Raw genomic sequence first — 15,728 nt, forward strand, 5'->3', positions numbered from 1 at the left:
AAAAAAAAACAAAAAAAAAACAAAAAAAACAAAACCTAAACAAACAAAACCAAAAAAACAAAACAAAAACCAAAAAACAAAAACACACCCCTTGCAAAGACAGGGAAAAAAATCCTAAAACCACACCGCGGATCGTCCACCACGCATAGGCAAGCCATCAGACAAGAGTAGCCTTTGTGCTGAGCCAACAGTAATGGTGGATGATGATTTTCTTTTGAGGACGAGTTTTAAGAGAAGAAATACATGATTATTACAAGAATCCACCATCCAGAAGTGGCATTTGCGAATATGTTCTAATACTGCTTGGTCGTTAACATGAAACAATGTAGCCCACGTTGACGTCCCAGTCACCTCCTTGTCTCCCGGCAAACACAGCTGTATGTTACTATGTCCCCTTCCAGTTGTATTTTAGGCTTTTCACACACATGTATCTAAACCATATATAGCGTTGCTTTGTGAGTGTGATTTTAATGTACATAAGTGATTTCACCTGGGAGTCAGCATTCTGCAACTTGTTTTTCTCTCTGCTCACCCTTGTCTGGATCAGGGTTTTTCAACAGTAGCGCCCCCTGGTGTGACAATCAGAAATATCTCCAGACGTTGCCCAATGTCCCCTGGGGGCAAAATTATCCCCAGTTGAGAAAGAGAGTCGTTCCCTTTAACTGCTGTTTCATATTCATGGTACATTTTTTCGCTCCCATATTAATGGACATTTAAGTAGTTTCCGGTATTTTCCACCACACATAATGATGCAATGCATATCTTGGCATAGTGGGACACATTTATTGGTAGTTGACCATGTGCCAGGCACTTTACGTGCCTTCCCTCATTTAATCTCATTGATAACTCAACAAGGTATCAAATGGCTGTGTCTTTATGAACTGAGAAAACCAAGACTCTAGGAAGTTAAATAGCTTTTCCCAAATCACATGGCCCCATCCTACCCCATCATTGCCACTTAGCAAAACATTGGGGATGACGTCACCAATGACAGCAGCTTTCAGGACCCTTTCATGCTATGTTCACTACATCATGCTCCATTTCTCAAAAAGTATCAATTGCATACACAGATCACAAGTATCGCAGGTGATGTGCCTTCATTCCTAAGCCTTCTCTTTGGTGATACACTTAATATGCTTTTTTTTTCTCCATCCAGCTGCTCAGAAAGTTTGCCACCTCATGGGAATTAATGTGACAGATTTCACCAGATCTATCCTGACCCCACGTATCAAGGTTGGGCGGGATGTAGTACAGAAAGCTCAAACAAAAGAACAGGTAATGATGCATTTGCTGTTTGTTTCTGTGTGTGACATTTATTCCTGAGCTTGCATATTTTTCTGCAGACTCTTCCATCCATCTGTTCATCCATCTATTCATTCACCCATCCATGCTTCCTTCCTTCCATCTCCATCCATCGATCCATCCATCCATCCATCCATCCATCCACCTACCCACCCACCCATCCATTTATTCGTTCAACTATCCATCCCTCCATCCCTCCATCCCTCCATCCCTCCATCCCTCCATTTATCCATCCATTTACCCATCCATGCATCCATCTGTTCATCCATCCATCCATCCATCCGTCCGTCCTTCCATTTATCCATCCATTTACCCACTATCCATACTTCCTTCCTTCCATCCATCCATCCAGCCCTCTGTTTATCCATCCATTCACCCATCCATGCATCCATCTGTTCATCCATCCATCCATCTATCTTTTTATCCATCTGTCCATCTCTTTATATCTCATCCCTCCAATACTGGAATACTCAAAGTCCCATGTCAGGTTTTGAAGATCCACTACTGAACAAGAACAGCAGAGTACCTCACTCATGATCTCATCCTGCTCTCTTAGTTGTGCATCCAAAGTCAGAGCTAAAACATACATTTTTAGAAATGACTGTGTACCCTTTCTAGAGGCAGAACTGACTACCTCTAAATTGCCCCTGGGAAGGAACAGGCTCTCTCCTGTTCCAGGTTCCTCTGACAAGAAGTGTTTATTTCTCCACACAGTCATTCCTTAAGTCTGGCCACTCTCTTCCTTACTGCCATTTTTCTACTAGTTACAGAGATGGCATAATTTCTTTTTTTGTTGATGTTTATTTTTCAAGAACTGATTACGGGCAGAAGAGGAATAAAAATCTGAGCTGCCAGCTGGGCTCATATGAAAAGACAGCCCACTGGAGATAAACCTGTTCCCTCACTTCTCCCCACAGGCAGACTTTGCCGTAGAGGCTCTAGCCAAGGCCACCTACGAACGCCTTTTCCGCTGGATACTCAGCCGCGTGAACAAAGCCCTAGACAAGACCCACCGGCAAGGGGCTTCATTCCTGGGGATCCTGGACATTGCTGGATTTGAGATCTTTGAGGTACAGCTTGGTGGGATCATGACAGCCGTGGTCTCGGCTCTTTGGGCAGAAGCTTCCCCTTGGAGAAGTCATTATTTTGGAGAAAGGCAGGCCGATGACGACTTAGGGTGGGAGGCTGTCTAGCTGAGGTTAGATCCTCGAGGGTGTAGGAAGAGTGTTGGTTTCTGGAAGTGAGATGGCCAGAGCTGCGGCTGGGTGCGACAGGCGAGGCTTGATCCCTGCCACCTCTCTCTTCAGTCCTCCGCCACGAACTCTAGGCAGCCTTCGCTGGGGACAAGCCCTCTCTGGGCCCTGAAATGGCAGACGGGCTCTTGTGGAAAGGACACAAGGGTGGCAGGCAAGGGGCTCTCGCCGGGCAGAGCTCCCCTGGGCCCCGGTGTCCCCTGACCAGGACGCCCCTCCCCCACCCCTCTCGCGGGCGCAGGTGAACTCGTTCGAGCAGCTGTGCATCAACTACACCAACGAGAAGCTGCAGCAGCTCTTCAACCACACGATGTTCATCCTGGAGCAGGAGGAGTACCAGCGCGAGGGCATCGAGTGGAACTTCATCGACTTCGGCCTCGACCTGCAGCCCTGCATCGAGCTCATCGAGCGGCCGGTGAGGGCCCGCCTCTCACTCACATGCGGCCTTATCCACCCGCATGTGGACCCTGCCTTCGCCCCTCCCCACCGAGTCCCTGCGAGCTCCAGCACGCTTCCCTTAACCCACAGTTTGCTGGCAAAGGCATTTCCTTTTCTTATTTCTCTCCCCTCCCCTCCCCTCCCTTCCTTCCCCTCCCCTTCCCTCCCCTCCCTCCCTCCCCCTTCCCTCCCCTCCCTCCCTCCCCCTTCCCTCCCTTCTCCCGTCCTCCCTCCCTTCCCCTTCCCTCTCCTCCCCTTCCTCCCTCCCTTCCCCTTCACTCCCCCTTCCCTCCCCTCCCCTCCCTCCCTTCCTCTCCCTTCCCTCCCTTCCCCTTCCCTCCCTTCTCCTCTTCTTCCCTCCCTTCCCTTTCCCTCCCTGTCTCCCCCTTCCCTCCCCTACCTCCCTCCCTTCCCCTTCCCCTTGCCTCCCCTCCCCTCCCTTCCCTTTTTCTCCCCTCCCTTCCTCCCTTCCCCTTCCCTCTCCTCCCCTCCCTCCTTCCCTTCCCCTCCCCTCCCTTCCCTTCCCCTTCCCCTCCCCTCTCCTCCCTTCCTTTCTCCTCCCCTGTCCTCCCCTCCCTTCTGCCTTTTCCCCTCCCCTCTCCCTATTCCCTTCCTTGTCTTCCCCCTCTCTGACTCATTCATTCCCAAAGGCAGGGGTCTTTGTTTTTCTCACTGATGGATCCCCAACTCCTTAGAACCATGGCCACAGTAGGTACACAATAAGTCACTGTTGAATGACTATTTACTGAGCACCTATTCTGTGCCGGGCCCTTTCTTAGGGGCCGGAGATGTAACCATGAACAAGATGGACATAGTCCCTGCCCTTCCTGAAGGAGCAGACCAAGAAACAAGACAAAGAAAACCACTAAAACTTCTCTGATAAGGCCTCTGCGGAGAATGATTTAAGGAGGCCTGCTTTGGACAGAGCAGTGAAGAAATAGTTCTCAGGGTGCCTGGCTGGCTGGGTCGGTGGAGCATGTGACTCTTGATCTCGGGGGTCATGAGTTCAAGCCCCACGTTGGGTGTAGCGCTTACATTAAAAAGAAAAGAAATACTTCTCTAGCAAAGTGAAGACCATTTTTACCAAAGTGAATGGCAGGTGTGAATTTGGCTGTGCTCCTGGCCTGTCTGGGCCACGGAGAAGAACCCTGAGGTGAATCTATATGCAAAGCATCAAATTCAAGCCTGAGATCTTTGTGCTGTTCCGCGTGTACTGTCCACGAGGGGGCAGAATTGCACACGTTCTGTTGGCGCCTGCCCTTCTGTCCTCCGTGTGGGTCCATCGGCCACAGGGCCATTTGAGGATAGACTTGTAGGCGTGGGAGGCATAAATCCATCTTTGTAGGCAGACACGGTCACAGAGGTAGGGGCTGCCTACGGTGCGTTTCGGCGGCCAGCTCTTTCTGGCAAGCCCGAGGCTTGAGCACCCTAGCTGTGATCCCACCCTCCGTGCTTTCCACAGAACAACCCTCCGGGTGTGCTGGCCCTGCTGGACGAGGAGTGCTGGTTCCCCAAAGCCACAGACAAGTCCTTCGTGGAGAAGCTGTGCACGGAGCAGGGCAACCACCCCAAGTTTCAGAAGCCCAAGCAGCTCAAGGACAAAACAGAGTTCTCCATCATCCACTATGCCGGGAAGGTACCAGCCATGGGCCCCAGGGCTCTCCCTGTCCCCGGGGACCAGGCGGGGCGTCCGAGTGGGAGTAGTTAGGGAATGGCAGAGCCCAAAGGCATCTGGTGTAAATCAATCCAAGCGAGTCCTATGTATGATGTGTCTGAGTGTCTGTAAGAGATATATGTCCTGAGACATAATTATATATCTATTCTAACCTCTGTAACCTATTCCAACCAAGGTAGCCAGGCAATTCTTTCTTGCGTAGACTCTGAATCCTTCCCGCTACAACTTAAACCCAACAGGAAGGGCCAACTGGGATGGGATGGCCAATAAATACACCTTCACACCCTTCCAACAAAAGTCTCCCTTATCACAGCCTTGAGTTTCCTATCACATGCCTGTGCTGTCCAGGGAAATAGATGATGGTTTTTTTCCTCCCCCTCCTCCCCCTGCTCCTCCTCTTCCTCCTCTTCTTCCTCTTCTTCCTCCTCCTTCCCCTCCTCCTCCTCTTCCTCCTTTTTCTTCTTCCCCTCCTCCTCCTCCTCCTTCTCCTTCTTCTCCTCGTTTTTCTTCTCCTCCTCCTCCTTCTCCTTTTTCTTCTTCCCCTCCTCCTCCTCCTTCTCCTTCTTCTCATTTTTCTCCTCCTCCTCCTCCTCCTCCTCCTCCTCCTCCTCCTCCTTCTTCTCCTTTTTCTTCTTCTCCTCCTCCTCCTTCTCCTTCTTCTCCTCCTCCTTCTCCTTCTTCTCCTCGTTTTTTCTCCTCCTCCTCCTCCTCCTCCTCCTCCTCCTCCTCCTCCTCCTCCTTCTCCTTTTTCTTCTTCCCCTCCTCCTCTTCCTCCTTCTCCTTCTTCTTCTCCTTCTCCTTCTCCTTCTCCTTCTCCTTCTCCTTTTTCTTCTTCTTCTCCTCCTCCTCCTCCTTCTTCTCCTTCTCCTCCTTCTTCTTCTTCCTCCACTCCCCCTCTGCCTCTTTCTCCTCCTCTCCCTCCCTCCCTACTTCTCTCTTCCTCCTTCTTCTTCATAATGATGATCATCATGTGATAGCTGTAAATATATAGGACCTTCGCCCATAGCTCCTGAGGGTCCTGGATAGTGTAGAAAAGACACAGCTTAGTCTGGCTTGCAGAATCTGAGTATTTTATTCTCTCTCCCCTACCCGCCCCCCAACTGCCACATACAAACAGGCAATGCCCTATACCAGGGGTTGGCAAACCACAGCCCATGTGCCAAATCTGGCCCACAGCCCGTTTTTGTAAATAAAGTCTTATTGGCACACAGCCACGTCCATTAATTTACATAATGTCTTTGATGGCTTGTGACAGTATGTGACAAAGAAGTTGTGGCCTACAAAACTGAAAACATTTACTATCTGGGCCTTGTACCAAAAACGCTTGCCAACTCCTACCTTATATTCAAGGGAGTGTACGTTCCCTTAGGCACCTAGAGTAACACTTTTCCTTTCCCTACTTTGCAAGTGATATTTTTTAGTTCCCTCTCCCATCAGGCCTGGCTATCATCATAATAACCCACATCCCGTAATAACCCGCCAGAGTTATTTTACAAGTTCTTTCCATTTCATAGTCACAATAATAGCATTAAGAGTTTGGCCACTGTCAGTGTTCAAGTTAGGAATTTAAAAAGCTCTATGTATCCTTTTTCTTTATATCCGTATATCAGAATCTCCAAGTTACCCAAACTACATTCATCACAGATGGGAAATGAGATCCTCAAACGTAATTTAATTGTTGCCCGGTCTTCTCCACATGAGAGAAGATCTTTGGGTGTGAGGGAGAGTGTTTGCCATCCCCCAAAGCCCTACACCTTTAGGAGGTCACAGCCATCCTTCCGGGCTCTGCAGAAAGGAGGCTGCCAGAAGCTTGCTAAGAGAAGGCAAGGATAGCTCGGCAATGGCTACTGTTGGCTGATGCCCCACCATGCGCAGGGCCCTTTAACATACTGATCTATCAGTCTCTTCACTGGTGTTTGCGGATTCCCATCATGGCGGCTCTAATGCCATTTCCGCTCTGACCTGGGAGGATCCGGGAGGGAAACAGAAGGCCGTGGGCCCTGCCCTTAGTTTGTAACTGAAGCAGAAACACCTGACCAGTGGTGGGATCCTTGGCAGGTGGACTACAATGCCAGTGCCTGGCTGACCAAGAACATGGACCCGCTGAATGACAACGTGACTTCCCTCCTCAATGCCTCCTCGGACAAGTTTGTGGCCGACCTGTGGAAGGACGGTGAGGCCCTGCCTACTGGCGCTGGAGGACTGGATGCCAAGTCCTCTACCTCCTTGCAGCTACCCCTGGCCTGTTCCCACGCCTCCTCCCAGGATGGGTGGGCCTGTGTGGGGTGGGGAGAGGGCAGTGTGGGCGGGTGTCAGGGATGACTTGTTGACACATTGAGCCACTTCCTGAGTGGTGACCCCTGACCCCTCAATCCCACACCTGGACCCCAGGGGGAAGGTCTTAAATCAAGGCACAGGCTGTAATAGAGGAAACGGTAGTGCAAGGGTCATGGCGAGTTCCCATCTGGAGCCACAAAGACAGTAATCTTGTCTCTGCCCTGCACTAGCTGTGTGATCTTGGACAAGTCTCTTGACATCACTAAGCTTTAGTGTCCTCTTTAGTAAAACCGGGAAGATGACAATAGTTCCCAGCTCTCCTAGGATTATTGTGAGGGTAGAATTAGACCAGAGGCTCAAGCTTGAGCATGTATTAGGATCTCCAGGGCGACGTGTCAAAACTCAGACTGCTGGGCCGTACCCCAGGAGGTTCTGACTCAGCAAGTCTACGTGGGGCCTCGGAATTTGCATTTCTAACACATTCCTAGGTTATACTGCTGATGCTCTGGGCACCACACTTTGGTTGCCTCTGAGAACCAGCGAAGAGATAATCCATGTGAAGGGCTCAGCACCTGCCACACCCATAGGAAAGGCTTAGTACATGCCAGCTGCTGTGATGACTGTTAGGGGCAGTGGGCTTTTCTGCTTTTGTTCCTGGACCTTGGTGCCCACAGCAAATTCTGTCCTTGGCACAGAGCCTGTGGGTGTTGGGCTTATAGGACAGGCCACCCTTGATTTTGGTGTAGTAGAGAATTCTGCTCGTGGGGGTCTGCTGTGCCAAATGTCTCCTGAATGCTCACCATGTACCAGGCCCTGGGATGGGGTAATGGCATCTCCCCCTGGGATTCCTGACCAACTCAGCAAGTTCCTTCTCTCAAGGAGCCCAAAGTCTTGCAGGAGACAAGACTTTATTACATGGAGCCTGAGTACAAGGGACAGAAATGGGGGATCTTAATTCCAGTGGAGTTGAACTGAACCACCATCAACCAACTGAATATAACTGTCATCTATAGACGGCTTCATCCAACAATGGACGAATACACATTCTTCTCAAGCTTACATGGAATGGCCACCAAGATAGACCACATTCGGGGCCATAAAACACACCTTAATGAGTCTGAAAGAATAGAAAGCATACAGTGTCTGCTCTTAGACCACCATAGAATCAAACTAGAAATCAGTAAGAGAAAGGTAGCTGGAAAATCCCTGTATCCATGGAGATTAGACAAGACACTTCTAAGTAACAGGTGACTCAGAGAAGAACTTTCTTGTTGTGTGTTATTTATCAAGAGAGATTTAAAAGTACTTTGAACTAAATAAAAATGAAAGCACAACTTAGCAAAATTCATGGGGTGCAGGAAGAGCAGCGCTTTAAGGGAAATTCATAGCAATGCCAGTGGTTTGAGCTTGGCATGCGTGGGACCCACTGGGCTGGTAAAGTCTCTCCTTCTGAAAGAAAAAGAACCTTTTGGTGGTTGCAATAACACCACCACATATTCTTTGTTGAGCATTTGTAAATGTGCCAGATTCCTACCTTGGAATACTTACTACATCTTCTGCCCAGAATATTATTTTTATGGATATTTACCTGATCACTCACTCACTTCTCTCAGGCCTTTGCTCAAATAACTTATCAGAGAGATCACTCCCATCACTCTCTTTCCCCCTTTATGCTGCTTTATCTTTCTAAGCATGCCTCACCACTTAGAATATTACTTGTATACATAACATTTATCCTTCTCTTTCCATTAGAATATGTGTAGAGTATGGGCTGGGGTGTGTGTGTAGAGACACAGGGTCTTTGTTCATGGCTATATCCACGGGGCCTGGCACATAATAGGCTCTCAAAAAACATTTGTTGGTAGATGAAGGACTGAAGGCAGGCAGGAGGGGTAAATGCTCTCCATGCCTTATTCATTTACTCCTGCCCTGTAAAGTAGATGCTGTTACTACCCCCATTTTGTAGAAGGAGAAACTGAGGCACAAAATGGCACCAGGCCAAGGCCATGGCATGAGCAGGATTTATTCCCGGGTCTCTGTGACAACATCAGAGAGAATTTGGGCTTTCAGGGGCTTTCAGGATTTCCCAAATAGACAATACACAGAAAGCAATCCTCTGCACACCTCCCTTTACCTATTGCCAGAGGAAAGGTGTTGGCCAGCAAAGGAAAGAAGGGGGTGGTGCTCCCCAGGAGGGAGCAGAGGACTTGGGGTCTCCACACTCTGGTCTTCTGGCCTGTTGTGGGGGTTTGAGGGCTCCTGGGTGGGCCAGAGGCTGACACCAACATTAATGTGCCCCACAGTGGACCGCATTGTGGGCCTGGACCAGATGGCCAAGATGACCGAGAGCTCACTGCCAAGCGCCTCCAAGACCAAGAAGGGCATGTTCCGCACGGTGGGGCAGCTGTACAAAGAGCAGCTGGGGAAGCTGATGACCACATTGCGCAATACCACACCCAACTTTGTGCGCTGCATCATCCCCAACCACGAGAAGAGGGTGAGGCCCCCTGCCCGGCTCCTTGGGTGGTCAGAAGGTCCTCCCTGGGGCTAGCGTCCGGCAGCTTTGGGAAAGGGAGAAGCAGACCGGGGTAAAGGGGCAGGAGGAAAGCTTCCCTCCATACCCCAAGGGCTCCGTCTGACATGGATGGCAGGTTGTCTGAATTTGGTACCCATTCCGCATCCTGGAGACAAAGGAAAGCAAGGGAACAGAAGGGGCTTTCAGCCCTGGAGTTGCTGACCAGGGCATCAGGTCCCTCACGCGTTCGTTATTCCAATCAATATTTACTGAGCTGCACCTGTGTCGGATGCTGGGGATACGGTGCTGGATGAACTGCAGTCCCTGCCTGCAGGTTCGCATCGTGATCTAGTGCAGGGGTGCTCGGCTGGGGCGGTCGTGTCCCCCAGGGGACGTTTGGCCATGTCTGAAGACACTGTTGGTTGTCATAACTGGGAGGGAGCTGCTGTTTGCATCCAGTGCATAGAAGCCAGGGAGGGATGCTGTTAAACACCCTGTGGTGCACCGGGCGGCCCTCACGGATGGAAAATCAGAGACCAGTCCAGCCCCAGGTGCCAGTGGTGCTGATGTTATGGGAGATCCAGTGGGAGAGAGAGACAAATGAGCTGCTATCACAGTGTAACATGGTAAATTATGAGAATAACGTGTAGCTGGGCTTCCACTCCAGCCTCAGGGCTCGGAGAAACCTGCCTCCAGAAGGAGGAGGGATCCCCTTGGTGAGGTGGGGCAGGGATCCTAGGTAGAGGGACCAGCAGAAGCAAAGATGTGAGTTGAGAAATGAAGGGTCTAGATAGGGAAACACTAGGTAGGTCGTTGTTTCATGCTGACGTGTGATGGTGTGAGGCCGGGATTGGGGAGAGACAGGGCTGAATCACTTGGCAGGGGCTGGTCCTTGTGGGTTGCCCCGAGCTTGGCCTTCCTTCCGGAGGATGCCACTGGGGGCTTTTGAAAGCAGGGGTATGTCATGATCCGACTGATGTTAGAGAAGGGGTATGAGAGGTTGCAGGGGGGAGGCAAGACAACAGTGGGAAGCAGGCGGGGTGCTCTGGGGGTGAGCGGATGGCAGTGGAGAGAAGCGGGTCCGTTGGGAGTTCTTTGGGAGGTCGCTGCTGTAGAGCTGAGGAAGGAGAGGTGACGAGGAGGAAGCCGCAGTGTCCAGCCACATGATGCCGGTGTCACCAAGAACCAGAGAGACCTCTCGTGGGCCTGATGAGGTGGGACCCCAGGCCGGAGATTCGGGGCTCGCTGCTCCCGGAGTCCCGGCCCCAGGGGTCCACTGGCCTCCCTGTCCTCGCAGTCGGGCAAGCTGGACGCCTTTCTGGTGCTGGAGCAGCTGCGGTGCAACGGGGTGTTGGAAGGCATCCGCATCTGCCGTCAGGGCTTCCCCAACAGGATCGTCTTCCAGGAGTTTCGCCAGCGGTGAGCCCGCCGGGCAGGCACGGGGTGGGGTGGGGGTGCAGGGGCCGTGTGAGCCAGGCCGGGGGAAGGGGAGGCGTTGGGTCAGTGACACCCGCCCTTGTGTCTCCAGCTACGAGATCCTGGCTGCCAACGCCATTCCCAAAGGCTTCATGGACGGGAAGCAGGCCTGCATTCTCATGGTGAGCCCTGCCCCCAGCCCCTCCCCAGAAGTCCGACGGCAAACCTCCCGGCCCCTGGTGGCGTCGCCAGGAGCTCGTGGGGGCGGGACCCTCCTTAACATGCCTCACGTAGGCCCGGTGTCCCAGCCGAGAATGGGAATACCTGTCCCCCTTTCCTCCTCCAGATCAAAGCCCTGGAACTCGACCCCAACTTGTACAGAATCGGGCAGAGCAAAATCTTCTTCCGAACGGGGGTCCTGGCCCATCTGGAAGAGGAACGAGACTTGAAGATCACCGACGTCATCATGGCTTTCCAGGCCATGTGCCGCGGCTACCTGGCCAGAAAGTAAGGACCCCCATGCTGTATCGCCTCCTGGCAAACAGCCCAGACGCGCACACTCCCAGAGGCTCTCAGGCCTCGTGTCCTGCTTCCCTGCTTCTACGACACGGTGTAGTTTCGGAGGCATCCGTGACTGACTGGCTGCTTTTGGTGGCAGAGACAGAAATGGTGCGGCTTTAGAGACACACACTAGTTTCAAGGGCAGGCCGGGAAGGGGGTAAGATCGTGGCCTTGGAGTTTTAGACGTGGCTCCCCACTTACTTGCTGGTGAACCTTGGACAAGTTTCTCTCTCTCTCTCTCTCTCTGAGGCTCAGGTCTCTCCACTGGAGAATGAGGATACGCCCACCTGCCCCATGGGGTTGTCAGTGAGGAGTCCATGAAGTGTGGCATGAAGAGGGCTGAGAGCAGGGCCTGGTTATCGTGTGAGAAGTGTGAGAATGTGGTAAAGAATCTGAGGAAAGAGTGTCGAGCTGCATCCGTAGCCCCATGTCCGAAAGGGGTTCATAAGGCAGAGTCTTGGACGATTGTGAAGCCTGGGGTCTGCGTGAGGGCTGAGGTTCCTCAAGGAAACTCACATCCCAAAGAGGAGGACAACAGGGCTGGCAGACTGGCTCTCTATCCAGGGCATGTGTTACCACGAGGTACAGACCACGCTCTTATCGGCACAGCCCTGATAGTGTTGGGCTGATTCACTGCCACGTGGATCCAAGACAGGCAAGGCCAGAAGTGGGGAGCTTGCAGTCCAGGGACAGACCCCCGTTGTTAAACTTCATAACTAAATTCTCTGATGCCGCTCCTCCCAGCCTCACTAAGTAGAGTTCACCTATGTTTCAAGATGGCGGCCGAGCAGGGGAAAGAGGAAGGAGCTCTCTGTGCTGTGGTTTCGCAGACCCAGCAGCCCTTAAACAGGAAGAGCGCTGGTTCGGTGTCAGATTTGAGATTTCTAAAACGCACCCGAAGGAGAGAAGACGTTTGTCAGACACTCAGCTTTGGGGAAGACACGGAACGGTTGGAGATGTGTAGGAATGGCCTTCCTTGGTGTAGTTTGGACCATCGTCCCGAGTCCAGACTATTTTGTGAGCTGGGGTTTTCACTATTTTGTGAGCAGGGCTCTGGCCTCCAGATTAGTTAAATGGTCTGTGCCCAGACAACGTGCGTGTGCTGATGCTCGGAGCTTCCTGAAGAATCTGAGTGGGAGAGGGGCGCCTGGGTGGCTCAGTAGGTTGAGCATCCGACTTGGGCTCAGGTCATGACCTCACTGTTCGTGGGTTCGAGCCCCGCATCAGGCTCTCTGCTGTTAGTGCAGAGCCTACTTTGATCCTCTCTGCCCCTCTCTCTCTGCCCCTTGCCCACTCAGACTCTCTCAAAAAGAATAAACATATACATATATAAAGAATATATATATATATATATATAAAGAACTTGAGCTGGAGAGAATGGGGGGATGTCCCCACACGAATCACAAAACCACATGCCCAGCAGATGCGTCTTGCTTTCAGGATGCTGCGGGACAGGACCCCGTGGACAACACAGGGAGGCGGGTGCTGGGCCCCCCAGGGCTCCTCACGATGTCCCCTTCCATCTCCCCAGGGCCTTCGCCAAGCGGCAGCAACAGCTGACAGCCATGAAGGTGATTCAGAGGAACTGTGCGGCCTACCTCAAGCTGAGGAATTGGCAGTGGTGGAGGCTCTTCACCAAAGTGAGTGCTCCGCCCCCCCCCCCCCCCCCACCCTGCTCTGGGGACGCTCAGCCCGGGCTGTCCCCTCCAGATGCTCCCAAAGCGGGGCTGTTGACCTTGAATGACCTTGGCTGTGATCCAGAGCATTTCCATCACCGTAGGGACCCCCTCGCGTGGCTCATTTATGGCCACACCCACTTCCCCGCCATAGTCCTGTCACCGCTCATCCGTTTTCCGTTACCGTGATGTGGCCATTTCTAGAATGTTACATAAATGGAGCCCTCCGGTATGTCATCGTGGGGACTGGCTTTTTCACAAAGCACCCTCCCCTGGAGATCCTTCCAGGTTGTTGGGGTATCCACTGTGTGCTTCTCTGGGGACAAAGCTTGTTCTTGCCGGGTCACTAGCTGTCACGAACGGTTGTGCCAAGTGGTGACAGACAGTCTGTGACAGACACAGCCTCCTCTTACGTGCTCTTGAGTGAGAAAATTGGCACAAAGCTTTTTCGTCGAGCAATATTGATCGGGCTCCCATTGTGTTCCAGGCATGTGCGAGGTGTTGGGGGTACCGCGGGGGGAAGAGACATCATGGGCTCTGGTCTCATGAATGTTCTAGTTGAGCGGGCGAGCAGACAGGGAGCGGATAAACACGGAAATAAATACCTAAAGGTGGAATGGGATAAGTGGAGGGAAGGAGCCAGAGTCTATACAACAGGGGATTCCCTGGGGCCAGGTGAGGGCTTGAACACAAGGAGTCAGGAGTCAGCCTAGGGAACAACAGGAAGGGGAAGCTTCTTCTTGGAAAGGTTCATCTTCATTGATCTGACTTCTGAAACACTGTCCTAAGGAAGCCATCTGAAATAAAGAAAACCAGAAATTCAGGGTATTTGTTATGGCCTTATTAAAATAGCAAAATGTCAGGGCACCCGGGTGGCACTGTTGGTTAAGCATCCTATTCTTGCTTTCAGCTCATGTCATAATCTCACAGTTTTGTGGGTTCAAGTCCCACATCAGGCTCTGTGCTGAGAGTGCAGGGCCTGCTTGGGATTCTCTCTCTCTCTCTCTCTCTCTCTCTCTCTCTGCCCCGCCCCCACTCATGCTGTTTCTGTCTCTCTCAAAATAAATAAATAAATTTTAAAAAGAAACTTTAAAATAGCAAAATGCCAGTGTCCAGCCCCAACAGACTCATTAATTCAATAGAATGTTTTTAACTCTTAAAAATGATGGCTGTCTAAAAACCCTCGACAAAGTAGGGTTGGAGGCAACATACCTCAACATAATAAACGCCTTATATGAAAAACCCGCCGTGAACATCATACTTGATGGAGAAAACCTGAGAGCTTTCCCCTAAGGTCAGGAACGATACAGGGATGTCCTCTGTCACCACTTTTTTTTTTTTTAATGTTTATTTTTGAGAGAGAGAGAGAGACAGAGCTCCCGTGGGGGAGGGTCAGAGAGAGAGGGAGACACAGAATCCCGAGCAGGCTCCAGGCTCTGAGCCATCAGCACAGAGCCCAATGCAGGGCTTAAACTCACCAGCTGTGAGATCGTGACCTGAGCCAAAGTCGGATGCTCAACAGACTGAGCCACCCAGGCGCCCTCCCACTTTTTTTTTTAATGTTTCTTTATGTATTTTTGAGGGAGAAAAAGAGAGTGCACATGAGCAAGGGAGCGGCAGAAAGGGAGGGAGACACAGAATCCCAAGCCGGCTCCGCACTGTCAGTGCAGAGCCCGACGTGGGGCTCGAAACCACAAACTGTGAGATCATGACCTGAGCCCATATCAAGAGTTGCACACTTAACTGACTAAGCTACCCAGGCGCCCCTCACCACTTCTGTTCGACAAAAATGACAGCTATCAGAAAAGAAAGTTGTCAAGATGATAGAACGGAATGGGGTAATAATAATAATAATAATAACCACCTTACAGTTTAAAGTAATGAAAGCAGCATATAAAATTGGGCAGCATGATCTCGGGTGTATTTGGTAAAAGGCTGGCAGGAAGTGCCGATAACGCCTGTAATGACCTTGATGGGGAGGTAGGATGTGGGAGATTTTTTTTCTTTTTTCTCGTTTTCCCCTCGGAAGGAAACATGTTGGTTTGTCCGCAGTAACGCTCTCTGGGCAGGGACTGCATGGGAGAAGGGGAGACTTCTTCCTTGACGCTCGGCGCCTTTCTCCGTTGCCCTAGTTGACGGTTTCGCAGCCTCGGTGCCGTGGGTGTCCGGGGATGGACCGTCTTGTGTTCTGGCGGCCGTCCCCGTGCGTTCTAGAACATGCGGCGGCGTCCCCGACCTCTGCGCGCTAGGTGTCGGCGGGGTCCCCGGGAGTTCCCAGGGGTCCCCCTCCGGGGGGTGCGGGGCAGGGTATGCCCGCCCCTGGTGGCGGAGCGCGATCTCGGTCGCGACGGGAGCCCGTCCCTCGTGTGCTGAGCGCAGCTCACGCGTGCCCGCGTGCGCGCAGGTGAAGCCGCTGCTGCAGGTGACGCGGCAGGAGGAGGAGATGCAGGCCAAGGAGGACGAGCTGCAGAAGACCAAGGAGCTGCAGAAGAAGGCGGAGAGCGAGCTCAAGGAGCTGGAGCAGAGGCACACGCAGGTAGCGGGCCGGGCGCGGCTGGGGCTGCGGGCGGGCGGCCGGGCGCGCCCCCGCGGGGCTCAGCCGCCGCCTGCCTTCT

At 52.1% G+C, this 15,728-nt stretch overlaps 1 protein-coding gene across 5 annotated transcripts in view; it reads left to right on the forward strand.

Moving 5' to 3' along the window:
* MYH11 (myosin heavy chain 11) overlaps positions 1-15,728 on the forward strand; it is a 122,593-nt gene that overhangs the window by 80,749 nt on the left and 26,116 nt on the right. For all 5 annotated transcript variants that reach the window (XM_042922891.1, XM_042922887.1, XM_042922888.1 and 2 more), the window contains 11 exons: positions 1,157-1,275; positions 2,220-2,372; positions 2,797-2,970; positions 4,456-4,629; positions 6,727-6,841; positions 9,249-9,442; positions 10,758-10,879; positions 10,989-11,058; positions 11,223-11,383; positions 12,969-13,077; positions 15,518-15,649. In XM_042922891.1, coding sequence (XP_042778825.1) covers positions 1,157-1,275; positions 2,220-2,372; positions 2,797-2,970; positions 4,456-4,629; positions 6,727-6,841; positions 9,249-9,442; positions 10,758-10,879; positions 10,989-11,058; positions 11,223-11,383; positions 12,969-13,077; positions 15,518-15,649 — 1,523 coding nt within the window. The remainder of the gene's footprint in view (positions 1-1,156; positions 1,276-2,219; positions 2,373-2,796; positions 2,971-4,455; positions 4,630-6,726; positions 6,842-9,248; positions 9,443-10,757; positions 10,880-10,988; positions 11,059-11,222; positions 11,384-12,968; positions 13,078-15,517; positions 15,650-15,728) is intronic.

The sequence above is a fragment of the Panthera leo genome, chromosome E3 (genome assembly GCF_018350215.1).
Source record: "Panthera leo isolate Ple1 chromosome E3, P.leo_Ple1_pat1.1, whole genome shotgun sequence".
NCBI lineage: Eukaryota > Metazoa > Chordata > Mammalia > Carnivora > Felidae > Panthera > Panthera leo.